The sequence below is a fragment of the Channa argus genome, chromosome 13 (genome assembly GCF_033026475.1).
Source record: "Channa argus isolate prfri chromosome 13, Channa argus male v1.0, whole genome shotgun sequence".
In the NCBI taxonomy this organism is placed as follows: Eukaryota; Metazoa; Chordata; class Actinopteri; order Anabantiformes; family Channidae; genus Channa; species Channa argus.
Window position 1 is genome coordinate 12,670,273 of NC_090209.1, and position 22,187 is coordinate 12,692,459.

At 41.9% G+C, this 22,187-nt stretch overlaps 3 protein-coding genes across 14 annotated transcripts in view; 1 reads left to right on the plus strand and 2 right to left on the minus strand.

Moving 5' to 3' along the window:
* Window positions 1-1,660: 1,660 nt before the first annotated feature.
* phlda3 (pleckstrin homology-like domain, family A, member 3) lies at window positions 1,661-3,915 on the minus strand. Its single transcript, XM_067526133.1, has 2 exons — window positions 3,195-3,915; window positions 1,661-2,280 (listed from the first exon to the last, which is right to left on the minus strand). The coding sequence occupies exon 1, from the start codon at window positions 3,628-3,630 to the stop codon at window positions 3,205-3,207; it is 426 nt and encodes a 141-aa protein (XP_067382234.1). The 5' UTR covers window positions 3,631-3,915; the 3' UTR covers window positions 1,661-2,280; window positions 3,195-3,204.
* Window positions 3,916-4,916: 1,001 nt separating this feature from the next.
* Window positions 4,917-10,917, minus strand: csrp1a (cysteine and glycine-rich protein 1a). Of its 2 annotated transcripts, none has more exons than XM_067526132.1 (6): window positions 10,656-10,917; window positions 8,120-8,229; window positions 7,297-7,465; window positions 7,088-7,217; window positions 6,904-7,000; window positions 4,917-5,370 (listed from the first exon to the last, which is right to left on the minus strand). In XM_067526132.1, the coding sequence occupies exons 2-6, from the start codon at window positions 8,226-8,228 to the stop codon at window positions 5,294-5,296; spliced, it is 582 nt and encodes a 193-aa protein (XP_067382233.1). In that variant the 5' UTR covers window position 8,229; window positions 10,656-10,917; the 3' UTR covers window positions 4,917-5,293. The 2 variants fall into 2 exon arrangements, with proteins under 2 accessions (XP_067382233.1, XP_067382231.1); XM_067526130.1 differs by having other exon boundaries at window positions 8,120-8,237; window positions 10,656-10,914.
* A 1,611-nt stretch (window positions 10,918-12,528) lies between these two features.
* LOC137139143 (neuron navigator 1-like) overlaps window positions 12,529-22,187 on the plus strand; it is a 75,326-nt gene continuing 65,667 nt past the window's right edge. For 5 of the 11 annotated variants that reach the window (XM_067525964.1, XM_067525966.1, XM_067525967.1 and 2 more), the window contains exons 1-4: window positions 14,226-14,373; window positions 15,430-15,613; window positions 19,012-19,908; window positions 20,544-20,635. In XM_067525964.1, the coding sequence (XP_067382065.1) occupies window positions 19,019-19,908; window positions 20,544-20,635 (982 nt within the window). In that variant the 5' untranslated portion in view covers window positions 14,226-14,373; window positions 15,430-15,613; window positions 19,012-19,018. Of the gene's footprint in view, window positions 12,649-14,225; window positions 14,374-15,429; window positions 15,614-19,011; window positions 19,909-20,543; window positions 20,636-22,187 lie in introns of those variants that run through there. The other 6 variants (XM_067525970.1, XM_067525971.1, XM_067525972.1 and 3 more) reach the window with 3 other exon arrangements.

The window sequence follows — 22,187 nt, forward strand, 5'->3', positions numbered from 1 at the left end:
CAGGTTATAGATAATTGCAGGGAGAAAAAACTAATTTACCTACTTTTTTAACAAGGTAAATTTAATACAATCATGTACATTAGCAACAAGAAGCAATGACACTACTAGACCAGTTGGAGGCAGAAATTTACAAAAAGATGCCTAGTTTGCTGAGAACTTGAGGGCAAGTATTACCCCGGTCAAAGCACCCTGGTGCAATTCATCAGTGGGTGGATACAAAACAAAGTCAAAAAATATCTTAAATATGTTATCTTGGTAAATCTGTCATTAAGAAGTGAAAGGAATATGGCATATACATAAATCCTAGATCATGCAAAGAGACTAGTAAAGGAGTCCACCAAGACACCTATGGCTTCTCTAAAGGACTTCCAACCCTCAGCAGCTGTTAGTACTTTACAACAATGTTCAAAGAGTCAATTCACAATGTTTGTTTTTATTGTTTTATTGTATGTATTTGGGAGGGGGTATCGCAGAATGCAGAGGTAAACACACACACACAGCTACTGCGCTGCTACTACTGGGCTCATTTAACTTTACACAAAGCAAGACAGACCTCTAGTGGTTTAACACTCACACAACAGACAGCAGCTCCATGTGCAGAGGCCTGAGAATTTTGTCATATACATGTACATAAAACATTTTCTAGGATAATCTCGAGTTCTGGCCAGAGAAGCATGCACACACATACTTTCTCTTTCTATAAGCACTCAGCAGTCTGATAACTACCCTATATGTTGTAACATCACTTTCAAGATAACACTAACACTGTTGGTCCTGTTCGGATCTCGGAAGATTCGGTTTATGAAATTGCAGGTCTGTGTTTATATGCTGTGTAAACCAGATGCTCTTGACAGGCGTTATAGTGTTTAGGTAGGGCATTCCACTGTCTTGTTTGAGCTTACACACTCCTGGAGGCCTGGAGTTTTAGGACATATTGCACATAACCACTAGGCGCACACTCACTACATACTGTATAACATTCTGTGCATTTAAGCCTGTGTGTACACAAACACACACATACACATACTGGCATTGCTCCTGCAGCCTTGCTGACTCATGCGGTGTGGCTATAGCTTTGGGGTTTTCCACAGTAACAAGAGAAGTCACTACACAATCAACCCTTTATCCTTGACCTGTACTGAGCTCCACAGCACACAAAGCTCACACACAGACTCTTATATTCTTGACGTACACACACACACACACACACACAGAAAACATGCTTAAATGAACAATATATGTTGGGTCTATCTAATAACAGTCTGGTGATGCGAAGAACTTACTGAATTTCTAATGGGTGTGTGCACTGTAGGTGAGTGTGTGTGGGTGGATGTTTGTGCGCACATGCCTCGGGCTCACTGTGCTTCTCATTAGTCCTCCACGCTGCTCCAAACAAAAGGTCTCTTGACTTCAGAACACACGCAAGAGCAAGCTAATGTGTCTATGTTTCTGGGTTGTGTGTGTGTGTGTGTGTTTTCCAGAGGGTATGACAGCAAGCTTGCAACACAGCTGGAAACAGATGAGCGTAGCAATTAATGGTCTGAATCTAAAATAAATAGCAGCTGACTGTTTAAGAGAATTCTGTGTTCCAGTGCGGAAATATTGTTGTGGAGCATTGTTCAAAATGAGAAACACAAGTGAAATAAGTCAACATGTTGGGTTTACTGAAAAAAATCTTTTATTGTATCTGTTTAAGAGTGTAATACTGTACATGGTTTCATCAAATATATAGACTACAGAGCGCCATGAATATGAGCAAAATACTAATTTTTCATGTTCAACTTAAGAAAAACATGTAGATCCTTTCAGTCCATAAAAATAAGTTTGAAACAAAATGGTGAATGGTTTCCATTAAAAACTGTGTTTAAGCAATATTAAGAGCTGTTTTAAAATTATGTCCAGATCAGAAGACATTTTTGTAACATCAAGGCACAAGTGGTGAGCAAGTTGTCTGCGCCCCAGTTTCTGCCAAAATGTCACCATCTTTTCCTTATGCAGTGAGCTCCGCGCTGACCTCAAGCAATGAGGTAATCACAGAAAAAGATATTTGTATCCATGCTTATAGTACATTGGTTTCCTCAGCTTTGTTTGATCATAAATGTGTGATCTCACAGGAGGTTAAGACGAGTGCCAGCAATACGTCTTTTGAGTCCTTTAATCCACATGCACTAATAGCTGGTGTGTATGATCCCCTCATGTCGTGCACCACAGTATCAAGTCCATGGATCTGGTGTCGGCTGCCCCTCTTCATTCTGACTAGTTCACTTTCAGGAAAGTAGGCTGGAGAAAGAAAGGCAGATTTTGAATATGCAGTGTCATTTAATATAAAGGGCACTGGTGCTGATGATGGTGATGTAAAAAGTCGATTTGTGGTGAGTTATATTACGCTGTTACCACAGCTACAAAGTTAATTTGGGCATTTGACTACTGCAGCTCTCTTAAGGAGCCATCACTGTAGATTCCTGGACTGTGAGCTCATAGTTCAGACCTACAAACTCAGTTTAGGAACTTTTCAAAGTTCATGGCCCAGTTTCATATGATGGCATTAGCTGAAAAATGTATGTTGAAAATTTGAGACACTTAATCCTAAAATTCAATCGTTTTTATGTTGGTTAAATACATAGGCATAAACTGTGTGTGTGTGCGCTTGTGTGTCTGTGTTTAAAAATACTTGACTGCCTAGTGAGGGAGAGGCAGGCAGATGTTATTTTAGAGGCTCACATAGCATCGTAATTATGTCCTCAAGTGAGAGTGTGTCCTAAGAAGACTGTGGTGTAATTAAAGCAGGTGACGATAGGAAACACTGGCATGACGCTGTTTCTACCGTGGAACATCTAAACACTGTGGTGAACAAGTACCATACCATAGTGCTTCTCGGGCTTGTGGCAGCTCATCCCCCCCAGAGTCTGGAGGTTTTCATACCTTCCAATCACTGCACCAGCTTGTTTCATTTATTAGCACCTCTTCCACTACGGAGGTGAAAGATTAGCACTCCTGACTGTTTGGTGGCAAATGAGTGAGAGCAATTAATGGTATTTATATATGTTGCCTTGAGGTGTTTCACTGATGAATTGGCCTGGATTTGTCAGATACACGAGCTCATATGAGGAGTGAAGAATAAAAAAAATTCAGCAGAGACTGTTCAAACCTGTAGGCTTCATTTTGAGGACAGGTTTACATCCAGAGACACTTACTTTCATGGAGTCAGAGTTCCTCATCCTCTCCGGTACTACCCAGATGTGCTTTGGATAGGTGTCGGTTCCTCCCGGTCTGCACGGCCTGCAGGTTCTTATAGCGTACCAGTGCCAAGGCGATCTCCGCGTTCCACGCCGTGCCCTCCTGCGGACACCGAAAGTCAATTTCCTTCCCGGTCTCCATCACCACGGTGAAGTACACAAGCCCTCGCTTGTACTCCACGCAGTCCACGTTGGCCATGCGCTCAAAGCGGAGCTCCTTGGCTTTGGAACTCCAAGCCGAACCTGGTCCTTCACCACCGCCACGACCTTTGCAGTTGTGCAGGCGCACGCCGTCATCTGTAAGCACACAGCGCTTCTTCTTCCACAGCTGGAGGAGCCCGCTGCTGCGCTTCTCCAGTTGCCCGTCTCTCGTTACTTTGAGAGGGAGAGACATGGCCACGCTGATGCAAACGGTGCCAAGCCCCAAAAAGTCTTCAACAGCGGTGGGTCTCCAGATGAAAACATTAAACAAGCATTTCAAAAGGCTACGTTATGCGTTGTTCTGTTCGTCAACAATCCTTGTTTGATCTGTGACATGAGTGACAACTATACAACAGCACTCGCTGTCTAAAGCACGCGTAATGACAGCACGCCGTAGATGTTGGTAGGCTGGTCTGCCTGGATATGTTTGAACATGCCCGGCTCCTCTCTGGACCTTCTCTCCAGTCAAGTAGCACCCCGCCTCCTCCGAGTGACGCACCTAAGGAGCTCCGGGATGTTTCTGAAATTCCCGTGGCTCTCTCTCTCTTTGTGTGTGTGTGTGTGTGTGTGTGTGTGTGTGTGTGCGCGCGCGCGCGCGTGGTGTAAGTCAGTAAATAAGCAGAATGAGTGCTGTTTGTATGCAGCTACAGGTGGATTTGGCCACGTCCCACTTAGGTCACTGTTAAGGATGTTTAGAAACAAACGTTCACCCTAGTGTCAGTATATACAAACAAAAAATATTTGAAGTTTGGTGATTATGACAAGCTGCACGGTGTGTCTTTGAGGGCTGGAATGTGAGTGGGAGGCTAAGGGTGGATGAAGAAGTTACATGCTTTAATGTGAGGGAATGTGAGAAGGGAAGGAGTTTTTCTATTGAGCTGAGGGCATCACCGATCGGTCGATTACTATAATTACTTTATGGAAACTATTTCACTTGTGAGGGGTTACTGGGTGCAAGCATTTCCAGTTCTGAAATCGTTTGACTTTTATTAATTATGTCAAACAACATTTACACGTCCTGAAATAACAGTTGGGACGGTTGAAACTGGGGAGGGTATAATGAAAATAAGACTAACGTATTGCTAAAAAAAACGGTAAATATTAACTTCAAGGCCCTGCTGATTCCTCTGAAGGACCAGATCATTATCAACTGTATCTAACCACATGATGAAATTCTTTTTGACATTCTTCACATCCTTGATGGGTGGTAACATTGATTTAAATGTGACAGATATACTTTAAGGGTGGAGTGAAACCGTAATTCCCCCACTTTTAAAACATACAGGACTTATCTAATACAGCAGCAGCAGCGTGATGTGTCACAGCAATGGAATGGATAAAATGAACATATGTCATTGCTTGAAACTATACACAGAACATCCAGTCCAACTTCCCTATGACTTACCGAGGCAGCCACGATTTCAATCACGATGTTGTGTACTGTAGTTTTGCACCAATAAGGAAAACATTGCTCTGAAATAATATTTTTTTCACTTTATTTGTTATATTGCTGTTAGAAAGCAGAACATGTAACAACAGGCTGTATTTAGTGTGGTACATAGGCTTAGACTCCTGTGTGAGTGCTGGGAGTTAATTTGCAGAAACAAAAGGAAGAGGACGATAGAGCAGATAGTGCAAATTACAAATGCAGTTTTTACTAGATACAGTAGCTATTATTTTTAGCTATATTTGGTGCCTTATGAGACTAAGATCAAGTTATCTACCGTAGAAGTCCTAATGCAGCTTTTTATTTAAGCGTGTTGATCAGGTGCATGTTCTCCGGTAGCAGTCTGCCCCCTGCAGCAAGAAGAAAGAACTGCGGTTTTCTGAATACTCGGTGAAGATCCCAGAGGTCCCTACTGGGTGTGCGCCAGAGCCCCAGCACCCAGTCCGTAACCAAATCCCTTGGGTCCAAAGTTTTTGCCATAACACCCTGGAGGGAGGAAACAAAGATATGACTAAGAAGGAACCCCAAGCATCACATTATACAGATAACCTCAGCTGATGATACACTTTTTTTAAATAATTAAAAGGCAGTCAAGGCAGCTAAATTTACATCAGCGCCATTTGGACGTGAGTTCCGTGATGCAACATACAGCCTTGGCCAGGAATGCCAAAATATCTGCTCGTGGATGTATTAGCAGAGCTCCTTAACAACATATCCACGTAAATTGCTGGTGCGTCTTCTTCGTCTCCTGTAAATGCAGCACTCACTTCTGTAACGGGCTCGTTACTGCCGCTGGTTCTTTTCCTTTAAGGCCGCTTGAGGAAACAATGAGCGCAACCCCCCCCTCAAAAAAATAAAAATAAATAAAAATCCCGCGATTTTTTATAAACAGTGTTAGCTAGTCGCTTTAGGCTTTGCGAAAGACAAATTTAGCATTAACATTAACCAGCTGGCTAGTTTCACACAGGCCGAACAGGAATCTGCCCCTGATGGAAGAAAAGAGTCTGTGGAAAATATTGGATTTACTTGTTTTGCCACAAAAGCGCAATTTATCGTTCCGGGGATATGCTAGTAATCTGTCAGATCAAATCCAAGTGGTCATATTCACAAAGGCGCTACTGACTCTATAGAAGGTAACGTAAGAAAAGTGGACTTGTCAAAGCAGGGCAGCACAGACAACACCTCCACCAACGATGGCTCCATGAATCTGACCCCAGTAAACCTCTCAGTGAGTTTATTGGCTCTCACTACATTACAGCCGCCTTCATTTCATGGATTTCACGTGTGTTTTACCTTCCATGACAATTACAATAGCTGTAATGAAAAGGGTTTATTGATTACATTAGCATATGTATAAAGACTTTTCATTCTCATTTCAAGACAAACACTTAAAGAGAAGAGGCTTTAAAAAAACAAACAAAGATATTTTGTTATTCACCACAATTTTACTGTGTACTTGAAACTTTTCTGTAGTGAACCCTAAGCCATATTCTGAGTCGCCCATTCCCTGACCAGAAACTAAACCTAGCAGTTTGTTTAAGTTTATATAAGACCCGAAATCTCCGTACTGTGCCCACTCATTTCCCCTTCCACATTGACAGGTTAGTGCTGTTAGTGGTCACGCTGGGCATGTTACTGTATGTTTTTAAGTTGTGATACATCACCGTTTTTATGTTTTCTCTCTTTCAGACAAATGCAGCCTGAATGGAACAACATGCCTCATCCTGCAGTGGCTTCACCACTCTGATCCAGCACTGAACACAGGTCTGACACAAGTTTACTAGAGGATTGTTATATACAGTAAAGAGCAAATTGCAACTCATAATAGATATTGGCTGCACCTCTTAATGCAAATGTAGGTTGTGATTTTTGTGCAAAGAAAACCATATTAAACAGTGTTAATTACTTTTGGTATATTTGAACAGCTGCAGATCTAAGGGTTGTGGTAACTGTGATAACAAGACCTCGACCCATGACATTAGATCTGTATTGAGCCGTTTGCCGAAGGCGAAGTTTTACCTTTGCAGTAGATTTCGCCATCCTTATCAGCTAGTGTGGTTGACTCAAGGCTCTTCCCACATGTGGCACAGGTGAAACATCCAACCTTATGCCACGCCTGTAAATAGACAGATGCATTTATAAAGCCGAATGTACTGTATTTGCATGTACACGCGTGATTGTGGGTGTGTGTTTTTTGCCTTACACTTCCAGCTCCAATGACTTTTTCAGCAGCGTAGACTGCCTTCCCACAGCGAGGGCACTTGTCTGACCCCCCAAACCTCTGAGCCAGCTTGGATGGGTTTGGATTGGTAGTAGGACGATGATGAGCAGGTCTGAGAGAGAGGGAGAGGGAAAACTCATGCATAATGGGCTACAAAGGGGCATCTGGCAGTGTGTCACTTTGTTACTTACTCTTCATGTGTAATCCCCAGAGACTCTCCCTTGTCCATGCTGAGGGTCCCGGCTCCCTGGCCGTAACCATAACCTTTTGGCCCATATTTCTTTCCGTAGCACGCCTTGCAGTAGATTTCCTCCATATGAGCAGCTACCGTTGTGCTGTCCAAGTTCTTACCACACACCACTGCGCAAACACACATACATGCAGCACATAATTGTCCATGTGTTTGGGCAAGATTTAACAGTTTCCTTTTATGGAACAGTTCTGTGGAAGAAGCATGTTCTCATCCAAATTCCATCACAGGAATGTTCGATTGCAGCTCGGGAAAACAAATAACCAACTCAATACATTTCTTTAAATGGTATTACATTCTTGGTTACATTTTTACACACACAGGGGACCCATGTTTAAGATGTAGGGAAAAAGACTTAAAATAATTTTCTATATAACAGTAAGAGTAAATGTCAGGTTTAAGCTTCTAAAAATCAAAGTGTGAGGGTCTGTTACATGATGCACACATTCACACCAATGTTACGATTGAATAGAGAAAAATTGACAAACTTTGAGTGATAGACCAGGATGCATTCAACCACGTTTTAACCATCTTTGTGATTATTACAGTGTGTGAATGCTACAGCACTGTCGATTCTGACCAACCATGCGTGGCACCATCTAATGATACAGTAAGCCATAGCTTTTGACACCTACAGACCACCTCTACTACAAGAAAAGATGAGTCCATTAGTTCAGCTACAGTACTTGTGGCTGCAATAACAAGCAACAAGTTAAGTGACTATCACGCTGACAGTCACAGGAAGCGGCAAAGAGTTTACTCACTGCACAGGAAGCAGGACCTGTGGAAGCTCCGCCCATCACAGAGTACCTCTTCTGCAAAGTAAACCGTCTTCTGACAGCGGCCGCATTTGTTTCCTCCACCCAGTGGCATCCTTAAGGACTAAATTTTATATATAAAAAGAAAAAATGCACACTTTCATTACTCTGATGTGTATAAAACTTTTTATTTTGTCCAGAAGTTACCATTGTGTTGGGTTTATCTGCATTTCAGTGGTGGAATAGTGGATGAAGGAGAGAAAATTGTAAAGGCACAGTGGCATTCACAGTCTCTTCATCTTGTATACAGTTTGAATGTTGCTGTGTTGACCTGGCCAGTAATTGAATTAATGAACTGATAAATTCTTTTAGACAACCATCAAACAAACACATTACCAACAGTTTTTGGTAAACACTTTGAAATGTCTGCATTTGTCATCTGGAATTTTATCCAGACCCTGTAATTTCACTCCTGCCAGTTTTTTGTGGCTTCTGTAGAAGACGAGCAAGTCAGCAGTGGAACAAAAACAAGAAGAATTCCTTTTTTTGTTAAAGGGCAAGAGACTAGAGTTGCCAGCGTGGAAATAATGTGATATTTGACATTTTGAGAAGTCTTGGACTTTCAGTTATATAAACGTTTCTGGCACCCTCCCCGTTTCTACCCTGTGCATTTCCCAGCAAGACCCTCCCAGTTCATTCCCGTGTATCCACAGTCACATTCCTGAATGTGAAAACAGTCTCCCACCTCTCCACCCGTGACGCAAGCCACGTTATCCCTGCCCGTCTGTGTCACAACTGCAGACTGTGACTCTCAATCTGAGTTTTACAATTGTTTTATTGGGCAGGAAATATGTTGAGGAGGAAGCTATGACTACCTGCTTCAGCTCATTTTTGTAGTGGCCAGTGGGTGAAGCTCAGCTCTTAGAGCAAAGAATAATCATATTAGGTCATTTCCTTTCACCACTGGACACACTTCCTGTTTTTTTATGTCGGAATATACTTTGCAGTATATATATATATATATATATATATATATATATATATATATATATTTTTTTTTTTTTTTTCAAGGCAATGCAATACCCCACAGTTAAACATAAACTATTCATTGCAGAATGAGTATTAATATGAAATTAGCTCACTGTGTGACAATATTTCATATTGAAGTCATTGGTGGAGCAGTTTGTATCTGGCTGCAGCAGCTCACTGCAAGCACTGACTGTTTCAGTTTATTTTACAAGAAATATGGTAATAAGTGACAATAAGGGAAAATTTATGCAGTTTTTACGGAATTTAAATTGTAGATGAATATCATCCCAGGCCATACATTCAGTATTATATTTATAATAGACAGATTGATACATATAATTATGCATTACAGTAAACTAAGAGCTTAAGAAAAAGAGCTATATCAGTTTGTTATTCTTGCTTCAGCTTTGCTCTTGTATCTTTGAGTTCAGGCTCAATTAGTGACACAGATGCACCTCCTAAACACAACTAATGCAGCCACAGATGAATTATATTCAGGAACACTAGTATAACAGGATAGGAAACATGGAACAAAAGAGAAAGCCTTCATCATTATTCTGGAGAGAATTGATAGTAACAGTGGCACAGAAAGCATCTACCATTGTCAGGATTAATTTTTGTTAAGGGCTTATTTTCTGGAGTCTAGGTAACAACCATGCAATACCGTGCAATAAAAGTATTGACAGAGATAGGTACAAGATTTTAACATGAGCAGTGCAGAAAGTGGAAATGGGACAGGACGGTCAAGTTGACATGAAGAAACATTTTATCTCAGGAAGATGGATGGATTTAGACTTGTGCAGATAAAGACTGTGCTGACTTGCCATGACTAGTTAGGATGTGATGGACAAGACTGACAAGATCGATAGCTGTCATTCTGATGACAGAGGCTAAAGCACAAGTGTGACAGAGATTATAAAAAGCAGGCTCCCTTGACAGACAAAAGGTTATATTTTACATTGACTTGTTTTTTTTAGTGGGAATAACTAAGATTTCTCTAAGTCTAATAGCAAAGTAAAATTTAAGGTGAATTGTGTCACATGTTGCCAATGGTGGCTCAGCATGTTTCGACATGTGGTGACACAGACAGCTGCACAGGAATGCTCAAATAACTCAAAGTAAGGAGTGTGAATCAGGAAGTCCGCTCAAGAAATGGATGATATCCGCATGATATATGGTTCATTTAGGCTGAAATTATTATGACTTGCCTGCTAATCTTCCATAGTTTCTTGCCCAAATTAGAAAGCAGAACAATAATAGCAATGTCTGTGTTCTACACTGTGTTGTTGTTTAACAGCCTAACAAGCATGTGATAGCTCTTAGCTAGTGTGATACGTGTTCAAACAAAGAAGTCTCGGCCTGACTTGCAACAGAGATTAACATATTAGGTATTTTTCCCACCATGCACTTTCAGAAAAAGTAGGAAATGAGATACTGTTAAAAGCAAAATTAAACCAGGAACTGTAAGCATTGTGTTTATATGAATACGTATATATATAATAACATTACTTACCTGCAGTAAATAGGTGCTGTCACACAGTGATGACGAACAGTTGGGAGATTGGAGTAGTGTTGTTGCACTGCAGTATGTTCACCAAAGCAGGTCTGGAAGAGTTGTGTTTTCAGCCTGCAAGCAAAAGGTAGCTTTTGTCCTGACCCAGCTGTATGACTTTATCCTGATTAGTCCAGTGACACGCGTAGACCCAGACAGACTGTCGCTATGTGCCTCCCCACTCTACCACTATTCCAGATGTGTACAAGAGGAGGAGCCTCTGCTGTTGCTCCTTCAGTCGGCAAAGTTGTTGCGTGTTGAGGAATAGGGGAGTTTCTGAATGACCTGCCAAACCGGGGTGGGTGGGTCTTACTCGAGAGGTTGTGCATTGTCAAACAATAGAGCTAGAAACTCAATGAAGGGGAAAATAAACCTGTAAATACTATGTAGCACAAAGGCAGAAACAGGAAAATAAAAGTGAGAGGGTGTGAAGAGCAAAAGTTAAAGTACAGTGGGAAGTACAGAAATTTCTACATGTTTCTTGCTTCCTTTTCACATTGTGTCATACTACTGTAGATGTTTGAGAGAAAAAGCCACAGAGCAGAGAGTGTGTTTGAGCTATTGTTAATATTTTTCTGTATTTGTTACACCGTGGATAATTATCTTTCTTTTATCTTATGAGTCAGTGAATTCCTCTGCTAAGAGATTAACCTTTAACACGTAATCAATTTGAAGCATTAAACAAATCAGCTGATTTCCCTCTTACAGAGGAAATAGGGTGCAGTGTCATTGCACCCTTCGTACTTTATTAACACAGCCTTAAATGACCTTTAGAGAATAGCTGTGAAAGGTCATGTAGAAAGGTTAAATTGACGAGAAAACATTGATGGAAATGGACTATACAGCTACTTGATAAATGGAGAAAGCAGAGTGGCTGAATTCCCTTCAGCTCTGATTGAACTCTGATACCATCTTGTGGTTATTGTAGGTAATGAACCCCAATACCGCAAAAGAGGCTATGAGTGAATGTCCATTTAATGGTGCCAATACTTAACTACATGATATTTGAATGTAGGCCTGCAGGTAACACTTGCTATTATTGTTAATCAATAATAAGCAAAGGATTCCATCAATTAAAATTGTTTATACCTTAATTGTTTAAAAATATTGAATAATATTTTATAATTCAATTATAAAATTTTGAGGGTCAGATATTTCTTCTTTCATCTGACCAGCACTTGAAAACTCCTATATAATCTGTAATTTCTCAAATGAGTTTAATTACATTTAAAGACTCATCTCTATTTGAATAAGTCCTTACAAATATTTTCTAGCATTTATCAAATTATTTGTAGTGCTTCACTGCAGTATTTGATGAGGCACTCCAACACCATCTACTGTTAACAGTGCAGTCACATGATGTGCTGACACACTTTAGATAAAGTACTGCGGTAATTCGATTTTTACAGGGAACTGTTGACTTCCCCTTCACTGAATAACCTGTATTTACTGTTTGTTGTGGATCATTACTTGTTTTGTCTTTTGTGTGTCATGTTTAATCATAGTGAAACTAAATACTGTATCTGAGGCCCAGGTCAGCATGTTAGAGCCCCACCTCCCACTCCTGCTCCATCCCTTCAGATTCTACTCAGGGTCACAGTGACACAAGTGTCCCATTGTCACAGAGCGTCTGCCATGGTCTGTCTCTCGGGGGAGTGGACATGCTTTGGGTGACATTAGAAGATTATCTATGACATTAACCCCACCACCCCTTAACACACACACACACAAACACATTACAGACGCTTGAAAGCTCCTACCCATAATCCCACTGTTACACTGTTACTTCCCGTCTCATGAGCCACGGAGACAAAGCACCACATCATGTGAGTGTGTTGTGCTTATGACTGACTTTTGAGTGTTCACTGTGCATGACTGTCATACATTTAAATGCATGATTGGACGATGGAACAACAGTTGGGGCCTTGGCATAAATGTATTGGAGTATTCGGAGGTGAGCAACTATGTGACTGTGATCTATAGCCTAATAAAATTGCTGGACAGCGTGCATGTTTCTGTATGGGGGCTATATATATAGTATATGTATGCGTTCTGAAGGAGGAGGATGTGCGGTGCTTTTTGGGCTGTATTCTAATAGAATTTATCAATTCATCATGGTTAGTTAAATGTTTGATGTATTTATTAGCATACTGCAGTTTTATTAAGCAAATGTTAAATTCTTTATGCATCTTTACAGCTGACACTTGCAGACCAAGTCAAGTGTTGGCACATGCTTGATCAGCCAGAGAGCTCTCAGAATGTTCTGTAAGCACACTTACCGACCTTTTAGTCAGACATGACACAAGTAATTAGCATATACAGCTCGTTGTAAAATTAGGGCATTAGGACTTTGTTGTGTGTCACGATCTTCATTAAATATTCAGCACTGTCCCTTATGTGAGTGTGTTCAGCTGTAAGCCAACACAGCAGAAATGTGAGAAGAGGGAAGAATAGGCTGGATAGAGACTAAGTGACGCAGTGTCAAACAGAAGTGCGTAGAGAACAACAACTGAAATGAAACAGACAATAAACAGGTTCCTTTTTTATTGAAATCCCCACAAGCATGTAACAAATCTGTTCAGTGCCCACAACAGCAAACCAAAACATCCATGAGCCTTCACAGTTTCACATTTCCATCAGAGACACGCTGGCATCATACACAGCAGCACTGTGCATCACTGGGGTTTCATTTGAACATTTTCCTCTGTCTGTAAACTGAATCTAATATTGCACTGGCTACATGAGATGAGAATTTTACAGCCTGCGATTTATGAGGACGGAAAGACAGAAGCTGAGTTCAAGGTCAGATCTGGGTTGTATACTGGTACTTCTCTATTTGTCTCCTGAGAAAGATGTCAGTAGAGGGTTTTCTCTACATATATTAAATTCTCTATCACTGCCTCCTGTTTTCAGCCTCTCTCCTCATTTGTATCTCCACTTTTCCTCTTTCACTGTCTCATCCCTTTTTATTAGAGGTGTGGGACATATTAGAGGAGTGATGGATGGCTCGTTCCTACCTCAGGATGCTTGTTCATGTAGGCATGCGCACGGAGTACAAACACAGATACAGTCATAACATGTATGTTTGTGATTGTGTGTGCGCACATGTTGATTTGTCTTCAGAAGATCTATCATTAACATACCCTATGTTTTCTTTCATCCTGCTTTCATCCACTAATTTGACGTTGAAAGCTGGCTTTTTGCATGTGTAGTTACATCTGCTTAATTACAGTGTGTTGTTCACTTTACATAGGCAGCTATGTGTGAGTATACACACACACACACACACACACACACACACACACACACACACACACACACACACACACACTCATCTGGCTAATGGACCAGCCTGTCTTTGCCTCAGCTGGGCTTGGATTTCACCTCAGAGAGGGAGGGAGCAGAGCCAACAGGTCCATTACTGAGAGAAAGAGAGAGTGATCGGGGCGGAGGAGAGGGGCGGGGATATGTCTGCAGGCGTACTGCGGCAGCAGCAGAGCGGCATGACGTGATAGAGAAGTAAAATGACAGAAACACACACACAAGTACATGATGCTGAAAGCTCAGGGGCTGCCAGGCAAAAGTAGAAGCAAAGGCAGGGAGTAAGCCGGACACGCTCAGCAGCATATGGATTGGAGACAAACGCAGTTGATGCTTTGTTTGTTGATGCCCACAGAAGGTGAGTGCATGCTGTTAGAGTTTATTTTGTCTGTTTACATATGTTAATGTGGCTGCTTTCAGTGGGAATCTGCATTTAGTTATTTCTGGAAAATCAACTCTGAATGTTATAGTGTCTCTTTCCTGTTGATTCTATGAGAAGATAATACGAACTCTAAATTTGAACTACAACCATGCTGACGGTGATATCACAATCGGTGGAATCAGGGAGAGATTGTGGTTGAGTGAAAGAGAGAGGCAAAGAGGAATAAAGGCAGAGCTTAAGTGGGATGAAAAGAGGGGAGATGGGATGAGAGAGGAGGGATCCTGTAACTAGGGGTGACACGATGCAATCAGCTTGAGTCAGCATTATAGGGGCTGTGTGACTCATTCATGCATAGCATACATACTGTAGTACAGTAAGAAAGAGGACACAGCTTGTTTACATATGGTGATGTTTATGTTCTTGGTAGTTGTTATGCTCTGTTCTGTCTTCGGTCCCAATTGTCCCACACTATACTAGCTGTTATACTGACATCTGGACTGGACACGTGTGTGTTCAGCATACATCCTTTCTCTTTCTGTAAGTGATTCATACTACCTTTATAGAACTCTTGAGACTGCACCACTGATGAAATATTCATGTGACTGCACTGAAAACGTTGTTAAACAAGTTGGGGTATTTTTAATGTTTTGACTTCAATACAGCAAATGATAGCAAATGGTTACAAAAGCCAGTGTACAACGTCCAAGTTAACAACAAAAGTATTTTTAAACATCCACAGCTTCGTGGCAGTCTGGACATATGAGATTTGTACATGACTTATATGTTTTGCTGTGGAATTTGTGATGACAGAATATGTGTCATTAAGGATCATTGTAAGCCAAGTAACTTTCCATTTGGGTTTCTGACTCATAGTAACATAAACAGTTTATTGTTCAAACTAGCGTTTTTTTTTTTAGTGTTTGTGCGTGTGTGTGAGGCTCTCATCTTTTGGTAAAAAGAAAGTGACTTTGATAATGAGTCACCCCAGTGTGAGGGCCCCTGGTTGGCTGAAAATGTTCCTGTTTGTCACAGCTTCCTGTCTCACTGAATGGTGAGGCCTTGTGGACCAATAGGAGGCCACCAGTGAGGATGCAGCAGTGATCCAGGAAAAACCAGCCCATTGTTCCTGGGACGTTGAAGAAGTGTGACATCCCTCCCGCCGGCTCTGGCTGCTCAACCTAACAGCACACTGAAGAAGTCATTGCCCCAGTGAGAGGTAAGATACCAACATATGACATTTCATCATAAGCAGTTTACGAGGTTACTTTTTCTGTTGTGACATACTTCTAAAAAGTCTGGAACTTTCTGGGAATACTACCATCCCATTTTAGTGTTTTTCACACCAGTGGTACTGTGACATACTTTAGGACAGCACATTATGGCTGCTGCTGTTGTTGTTTTTGTTGTTGTCATCATGGAAGTTATTGCATTCATTTGCTGTAGACTCTCTAGGTGGGGTGTCACACAAATGCACAGACACTGTTACTGTTCGCAGACAGAGAGGCTTGTGTTACTACCTCATTTATTGATTTTGTGATGAGTCAGAAGGTGTTCAACACAAGGCAGAGAGTTTGTGTGTGAGGGGAAAAAGAGGGAATGCACGTATGATTTATCAGATCGAACTCAGTTTATTGGGTCTCATAGGACTGAAATATTAGAATTGTGTAAAATGAATATGAACTTAGAAGCTAACTAACTGGCTATTATGCTATCCCTCTTTTTCTGACCGTCCAACAAGCACATCTAATTATTTGTTATTAAAACGAGTGTATATGTTTTTTATCAGCTGATTAAAGAAGATGGGTATAAAATTAAACATAGTAGAGGAGGCATCATGGTGCCTTGTGCAGTTACAAACAATAACCAGCAGAGATCAGTACCATCCTTGCAGAATGACACTGACTGTGTAACAATGTATCAAATACTATATGATACATTTCCCAATGTCATCACTTGCAGCAAAATTAAATAAATGATTTTTTGTTATTATTTCTGTGTTAGTATACAAAAGTAATACTCTAGCAGGGTAATTATGGTGCAGAGCTGCAGCTTCAACTAGGCTCAAATGAAAGTTAACTATGCTTTTGCGTTCTGAGCCCCTGAGCTCTTGACTGCTGGCCTGACCTGAAGCTTGCAGTATCAGCAACATCTTACCACAAGGGGGCACAAGCCAGTGTCTTTTTGTGCCAGTCCCAGGTCTCGATAAATAGGAGTTATCCTGAAAGAGGAGTTTGTGAGGAATGTTCTCGAAGTGAAAGAGTATAAGATAGGTTGATGAGTGAAACTGGAAATTGAAGGCGTGATGTTCAATGTTGTTAGTAATTATTAGGTTTCATGCCTAGAAAGAGTACAACAATGCATTATTTGCTTTGATGATGCTGATGGAGAAGTACAGAGAAGGTCATAGGGAGTTGGACTGTGACTTCTTAGATTTAGAGAAAGCGTCTGACAGGGTGCCGAGAGAGGAGCTGTGGTATTATATGAGGAAGTCTGCAGTGGCAGAGAAGTATGTTAGAGTGGTGCAGGACATGTATGAGAGCTGTAAGACCGTGGTGAGGTGTGCTGTAGGTGTGACAGAGGAGTTCAAGGTGGAGGTGGGTCTGCATCAAGGATCGGCTCTGAGCCCCTTCTTGTTTGCTCTGGTGATGGACAGGCTGACAGATGAGGTTAGACAGGAATCTCCTTGGACTATTATGTACAGATGACACTGTGATTTGTAGTGAGAGCAGGGAGCAGGTGGAGGAAAATCTAGAGAGGTGGAGGTCTGCTCTGGGAAGCAGAGCTGCAGAAAGAAAGAATACATGTGTGTAAATGAGAGAGACCCAAGTGGAACGGTGAGGTTACAGGGAGCAGAAGTGAAGAAGGTGCAGGACTTTAAGTACTTAGGTCTGGAGGAAGACCAAAGAGGAGATTTATGGATGTAGTGAGAGAGGACATGAATTTAGTTGGCATGAGAGAAGAGGATGCAGAGGACAGGGTTAGATGGAAGCAGATGATTTGCTGTGGCGACCCCTGAAAGGGAACAGCTGAAAGGAAAAGAAGAAGGCCCTTTGTAATTTGAATCACTTGAATTCATCTTATTGTACATGTCTTTAAATATCTTGATCTACAGTAAAGCACCATGTGTCCCCATAGAGAACTCTATTTCCATACAGATAGACACACAGACAGACTGCATCTGTGTCTTGATGGTTATTAGTGACTCAGCCTCCCAAGAGAAAGAGAGAGAGACAGAGGAAGACAGAAAATAGGGGTTATGGAAGAGAGGACAACGAATTTAGGGAGAGAAATGAGGGGAAAGGAGAATGGATGATCACATCTGTCTCTGTTTACCTTGTGCTGCATCACTGCTGCTGTTTGCTGCTGTGCAGGTCGTTCTTGGCTTTGAAACAACTGTGATAGAGCAACAGGCCTTGTTATAATACCCAAATCTCCATATTCTATGTCAGTATGTCTGATACCGTATAGATGAAAGGAAGGTCTCCCTATAGAGACTTTGTCGATTCCTTTATAACAAAATGAATGTTTGGGGTTTTTGAGCTTTTGAAATTGGATTTTTCCTCACAGCTAGGAAAATGTGTGTGTGCTTTTGTGATCCACATTACACTGCAATGCTGTGATTAGATTCACTGTCTTATAATCCAATGTTTTTTTGCTGTGACTTTGGCAGCTTAATTTCACACATCCCTTCTTTACTGAAGAGGGCTTCCCTAGATGTCTACTGGCAGCAAACTTTCTTCTAGTTAAGAAATAGCAAGTAGGGTTAAGCATTAAATCTGAGTACTTGTGAGTGTGCTTAATTATTGTAATATTGCAATGTATTTGTACTTCACTGTACCAATGCCAAAGGTTTGTACAGGGTTTAGAAGCAAAAAGTAAAAATGTACACTATGTTCATGTGTATATACATGTACTAGTTCTTAGACTTTATATGGAGAAGGTGCAAATGAAGCAAATGTATCTGTTCCTTTCCTAGATGCTCTGATCCTTCTCGTTCTACAATGCTCACAGTGTTTCCTCCCCCCCCCCCCCCCCCGCCTTTCTCTTAGCCTTCAGCCCTCTCTCGCACCAGCAGAGCAGCACGAGGTAGTTAAATTCATTGATATTACGTGAAACCTCTCACACTCACTACAGTTTGCAAAGAAGAGAAGGAAACAAATATTATCAAGCCTATTTGTGGAGGGTCAGTATCTAATTTGAATTGGACAGTAAAGAAGGAGACACAGACTGAAAATCTGGAATCAGGTGAGGATGATCCAATAGAAGCGGTTATGTATGAGCACAGTGTACGTGTGTGAGAGATTTTGTGATTGTGTGTTTTAATTCATTATAAAGAAAAGAAACTGTTATGTGAGAATTAAAGGCTCAACAAGCAGCTGGTAGATGTTGCTGGGTGCTTGTCTCTCTGGGAAGCTGTTTTCACTTTTTAAGGACCCAGCAGGCAAATTGCACAGAGGCTCCATGCTTTGCTGAAAATAAGCTCAACTCGTGGTTTTTCAACTCGTGAAATTTTTTTGGGGATGTGACATAATTCCCTCATATTCTTGCTAAGAAATTTGGACTGTCGACCTTTTTTGACTCATTAGAACTGTCTCTTTTTATTTCTCCATATAGATTAATAATGAGTGGTGGAGTCAATGTGAAGGCCCCCCGTGGGCCACCCTCATCAGGAATACCGCTTCCACGCAGTCTTTTGCCCTCCTCTCCTAAAGCAGACCTCCGCCACAGGGCTAGTGAGCTGCCCAGGGCCTCAGCTCAGACCCCTAAACACACACCTACACACACTCCTACACACACACCCATGCACTCTCCTTCGCTTTTGCCACGGAGCTCCGGCATCCCTGGGCCTTCCTCTAGGGAGCGGCTAAGAGATTCTAGCCTGAAAACTCAGCTCTTCCAGCGGACACTACCTGTTCCCCAGGTATCCCGTTCTGCCTGCAGCAGCCCTCTGACCCAGCGCCGGGTTCCACCAACACACTCTAAAGACACTCTGGATCTGGAAAAACCTGCCTTTGCTCACAACTCAACACAGTTTCTACATCATTCCAATCACAACAGAGAAACCTTTACCAATAATAACCAAGCATGGGGAGTCACCAACCTGCAGCCACTGCTCCAGGTCGGGAGAGGTGAAAACTCCAACATTTTATCCCAGATAATAAGTAAAAACACACAAGGAAGAAAGGAAGAGCCTCTAGAAAGCTTTTCCTCCCAGTCTACTATAAATAATAGTGACCTCCAATCGTCTCTCAGACAAACAAGTTGTAAGCACACCGTCAGAGGGCAGAGTGACTCCACCAGCCAATCAGACGAGGAAATGGGGACTCCTGAGGACAGCAGTCCGGCCTCCACTCCTGGTACCTTGTCCCTGCCTCCTATTACATTTACAATGCCATGTTTGTCCAATAAAGCTGTTGTTGTGCAGGATCAAACCCTAGAAAACGAGGCTGCGTTTACAGAGACAAACGCACCCAGAGTCAACATGGCTGCCGTCGCTCCCTTCAGCTACAAGTGAGTAATCTGCATTCACACACACACACACACACACACACACACACACACACACACACACACACACACACACACACACACACACACACACACACACAGGACTTGAGCTTTCATTAGCTGACCCCCTTATAAAATCGTCTTTTTTCTCTGGCCATTTCTATCATTTATCCTGTGAGTTCAGGGTCGCCACAGCGGATCATTGTCCGCATGTTGATTTGGCACAGTTATTACGCCAGATGCCCAGGCTTGGAACTGGCACTGCACTGCTGTTGGGGGTTCAGTGTCTTGCCCAGAGACACTTCGACATATAGCCGGGACCGGGGATCAACCACTGACCCTGTTTTCCGTGGACAACTGCCTTACCAACTGAGCTGCAGCCGCCCCCAGTGAAAACATAAAATAACTGTCACTAAATACACTTATAAGATACAAATATTGTAAAAACAATCAGGACAAGGACCCAAATTCTCAAGCCTCTTTTCACATGTGTTTCGTTAATAATGGTGGACTTATTTGCAGCATATTGTGCATTTTCACTGACTTTTCTGGTTTTCTGCTTTTTGATTGTATTAAGCAATTTGCATGCACAATACAATAAATGATTTACGATGGCTCTGTTCATGATGTGTTGATAGGCTCCGGATGCAAGAGAGTGATTTCTCTGTGGATGAACTGAGTGACTGCTCATCTGAATCCATAGATGTCTGCTGTGATGATCTAACAACAGGTTTGGTACACTCACATGAGCTTGTGTTTTTAGCCATGATCCTCCATTCTCATTTCCTTAGCTGAACAAAACTTGATGTGTGGTGCTGGCTGCTACTTTAGTATCAGGGTGCCAACCACCCAAAAGCTGTTTTGGCAGGTAAAGAAGCCTACTCTCTGGCAGCCAGATGCATTCACTTTGACAGAGTCATTGATGGCAGGTCATGTGGCCAATCTCTTTGCCTCATTGTGGAACCTGAATAGACGGAAGACTAAGGAAAACCTTATCTACGTCCAAATGTTTCACAACCATCTGGCCTCAGCTGCCATATCTGAAGTTAGGTAGTGCAGTTGTACGTGAGTGCTTCTTAGCCTGTGGTTCTGCTGACTGCAGTCATTCCTTCAGGAGGAGATGGAAAAGAGAAAGGCTCTGGGGGTTAAGATAAAGGAAGATGACAGAGGTGATGTGGGCCAGTAATAGTCTGAAATGGGGCATTTCTCAATTTGCTGTCAGAGAATATTACATGCACATAGATATCAGCCTCGTCCAAGAGCAGTCGAGGACTTTGAACTCTCCCTCCCCTCACGCTTTCTTTCCATCCCGCTGTCTTGCACTTCTTCCTCTTTAGCTTTATTGACCTAAAAAGCCACAGTCCCAGTAGGACCCCCTCCCAGTCCTTTTGAGTAATGGGTGGGTTGCTCAGTCCCCACAGCCTTTGTCGTGAATCACTGTGGTCATTGTGGATGTGCTTCAGAGATATGACCTTATCAGTGGCTTAGTGAATCAGTGTTTTTGATGTGGCGTTTAATACAAAGGGATGGACTGCCTAGCTCTGGAATTTGTAGTGTAGACTTGGTGTGTATGAAGCCTTAATAGCCAAAATGTCTTTAGCAAAGAAAGCATTTTAAGAGATTCTAGGTTTTAGCCAGCTGGTTGTGGAAAGAGGGGACTGGTGGTGGACCAGCCCTACTCTTTAAAGGCCTCTGGCTGTCTTGGGACTTTGGTTATGGTGTTGTAAGTGGTTCCTAGCAGGCATTAAAAACAGAATTAAAGTGTCTTCAACTCCTGGAGGGTGAGCTGACGCTGTAATAACTGTAATTTGGGGAGCCGCGGAAGCAAAGGCAAAGTTTGGAGGGAAGGGACGAGAGAAAGAGTTAGAGGGGTGAGAGGTTAAAAAGGAAGCCTATGAGGCCAGTGGGTTGATGGATTTCATTTTGTGTAAGGAGGAAAGAGAAAATGTGTGCACAGAGATGTAATGACAGATTGAAAGTTGGTCAAATGTTTCTAATTCAGGAGCTTATTAAATGCAGAACATAGTCAAATCATATAGTGATTTGGCTATAGCTGTCCTTGCTACTCATTTGCTACTATGGGAAAAGAGTAGTTTTCCCCAAATGAAGTGTTTTCCATATGCTTACATTTATGTAGATTGAATCAGGGGTAACTTATTCAGCTTCAGTGTCTTCTATCTGAAACCTTAATGAAGACCTGAACATTTAATGTCACTGTAGCACCATGTGGTCTTTCAATTAGACCACGGACCTCTTGACCTTGTTGCTCTCTGGAGAGGTGC

Bases quoted from the DNA above. Each gene is read 5' to 3' on its own strand.
- phlda3 (XM_067526133.1), bottom strand. From the start codon at position 3,630: ATGTCTCTCCCTCTCAAAGTAACGAGAGACGGGCAACTGGAGAAGCGC.
- csrp1a (XM_067526132.1), bottom strand. From the start codon at position 8,228: ATGCCACTGGGTGGAGGAAACAAATGCGGCCGCTGTCAGAAGACGGTT. The intron at 7,001-7,087 runs GTAAGGCAAAAA...GTCTATTTACAG, and splicing joins AAGTCATTGGAGCTGGAAGT to GCGTGGCATAAGGTTGGATG. The intron at 5,371-6,903 runs GTAAAACTTCGC...TCCTCCCTCCAG, and splicing joins TGGCGAAATCTACTGCAAAG to GGTGTTATGGCAAAAACTTT.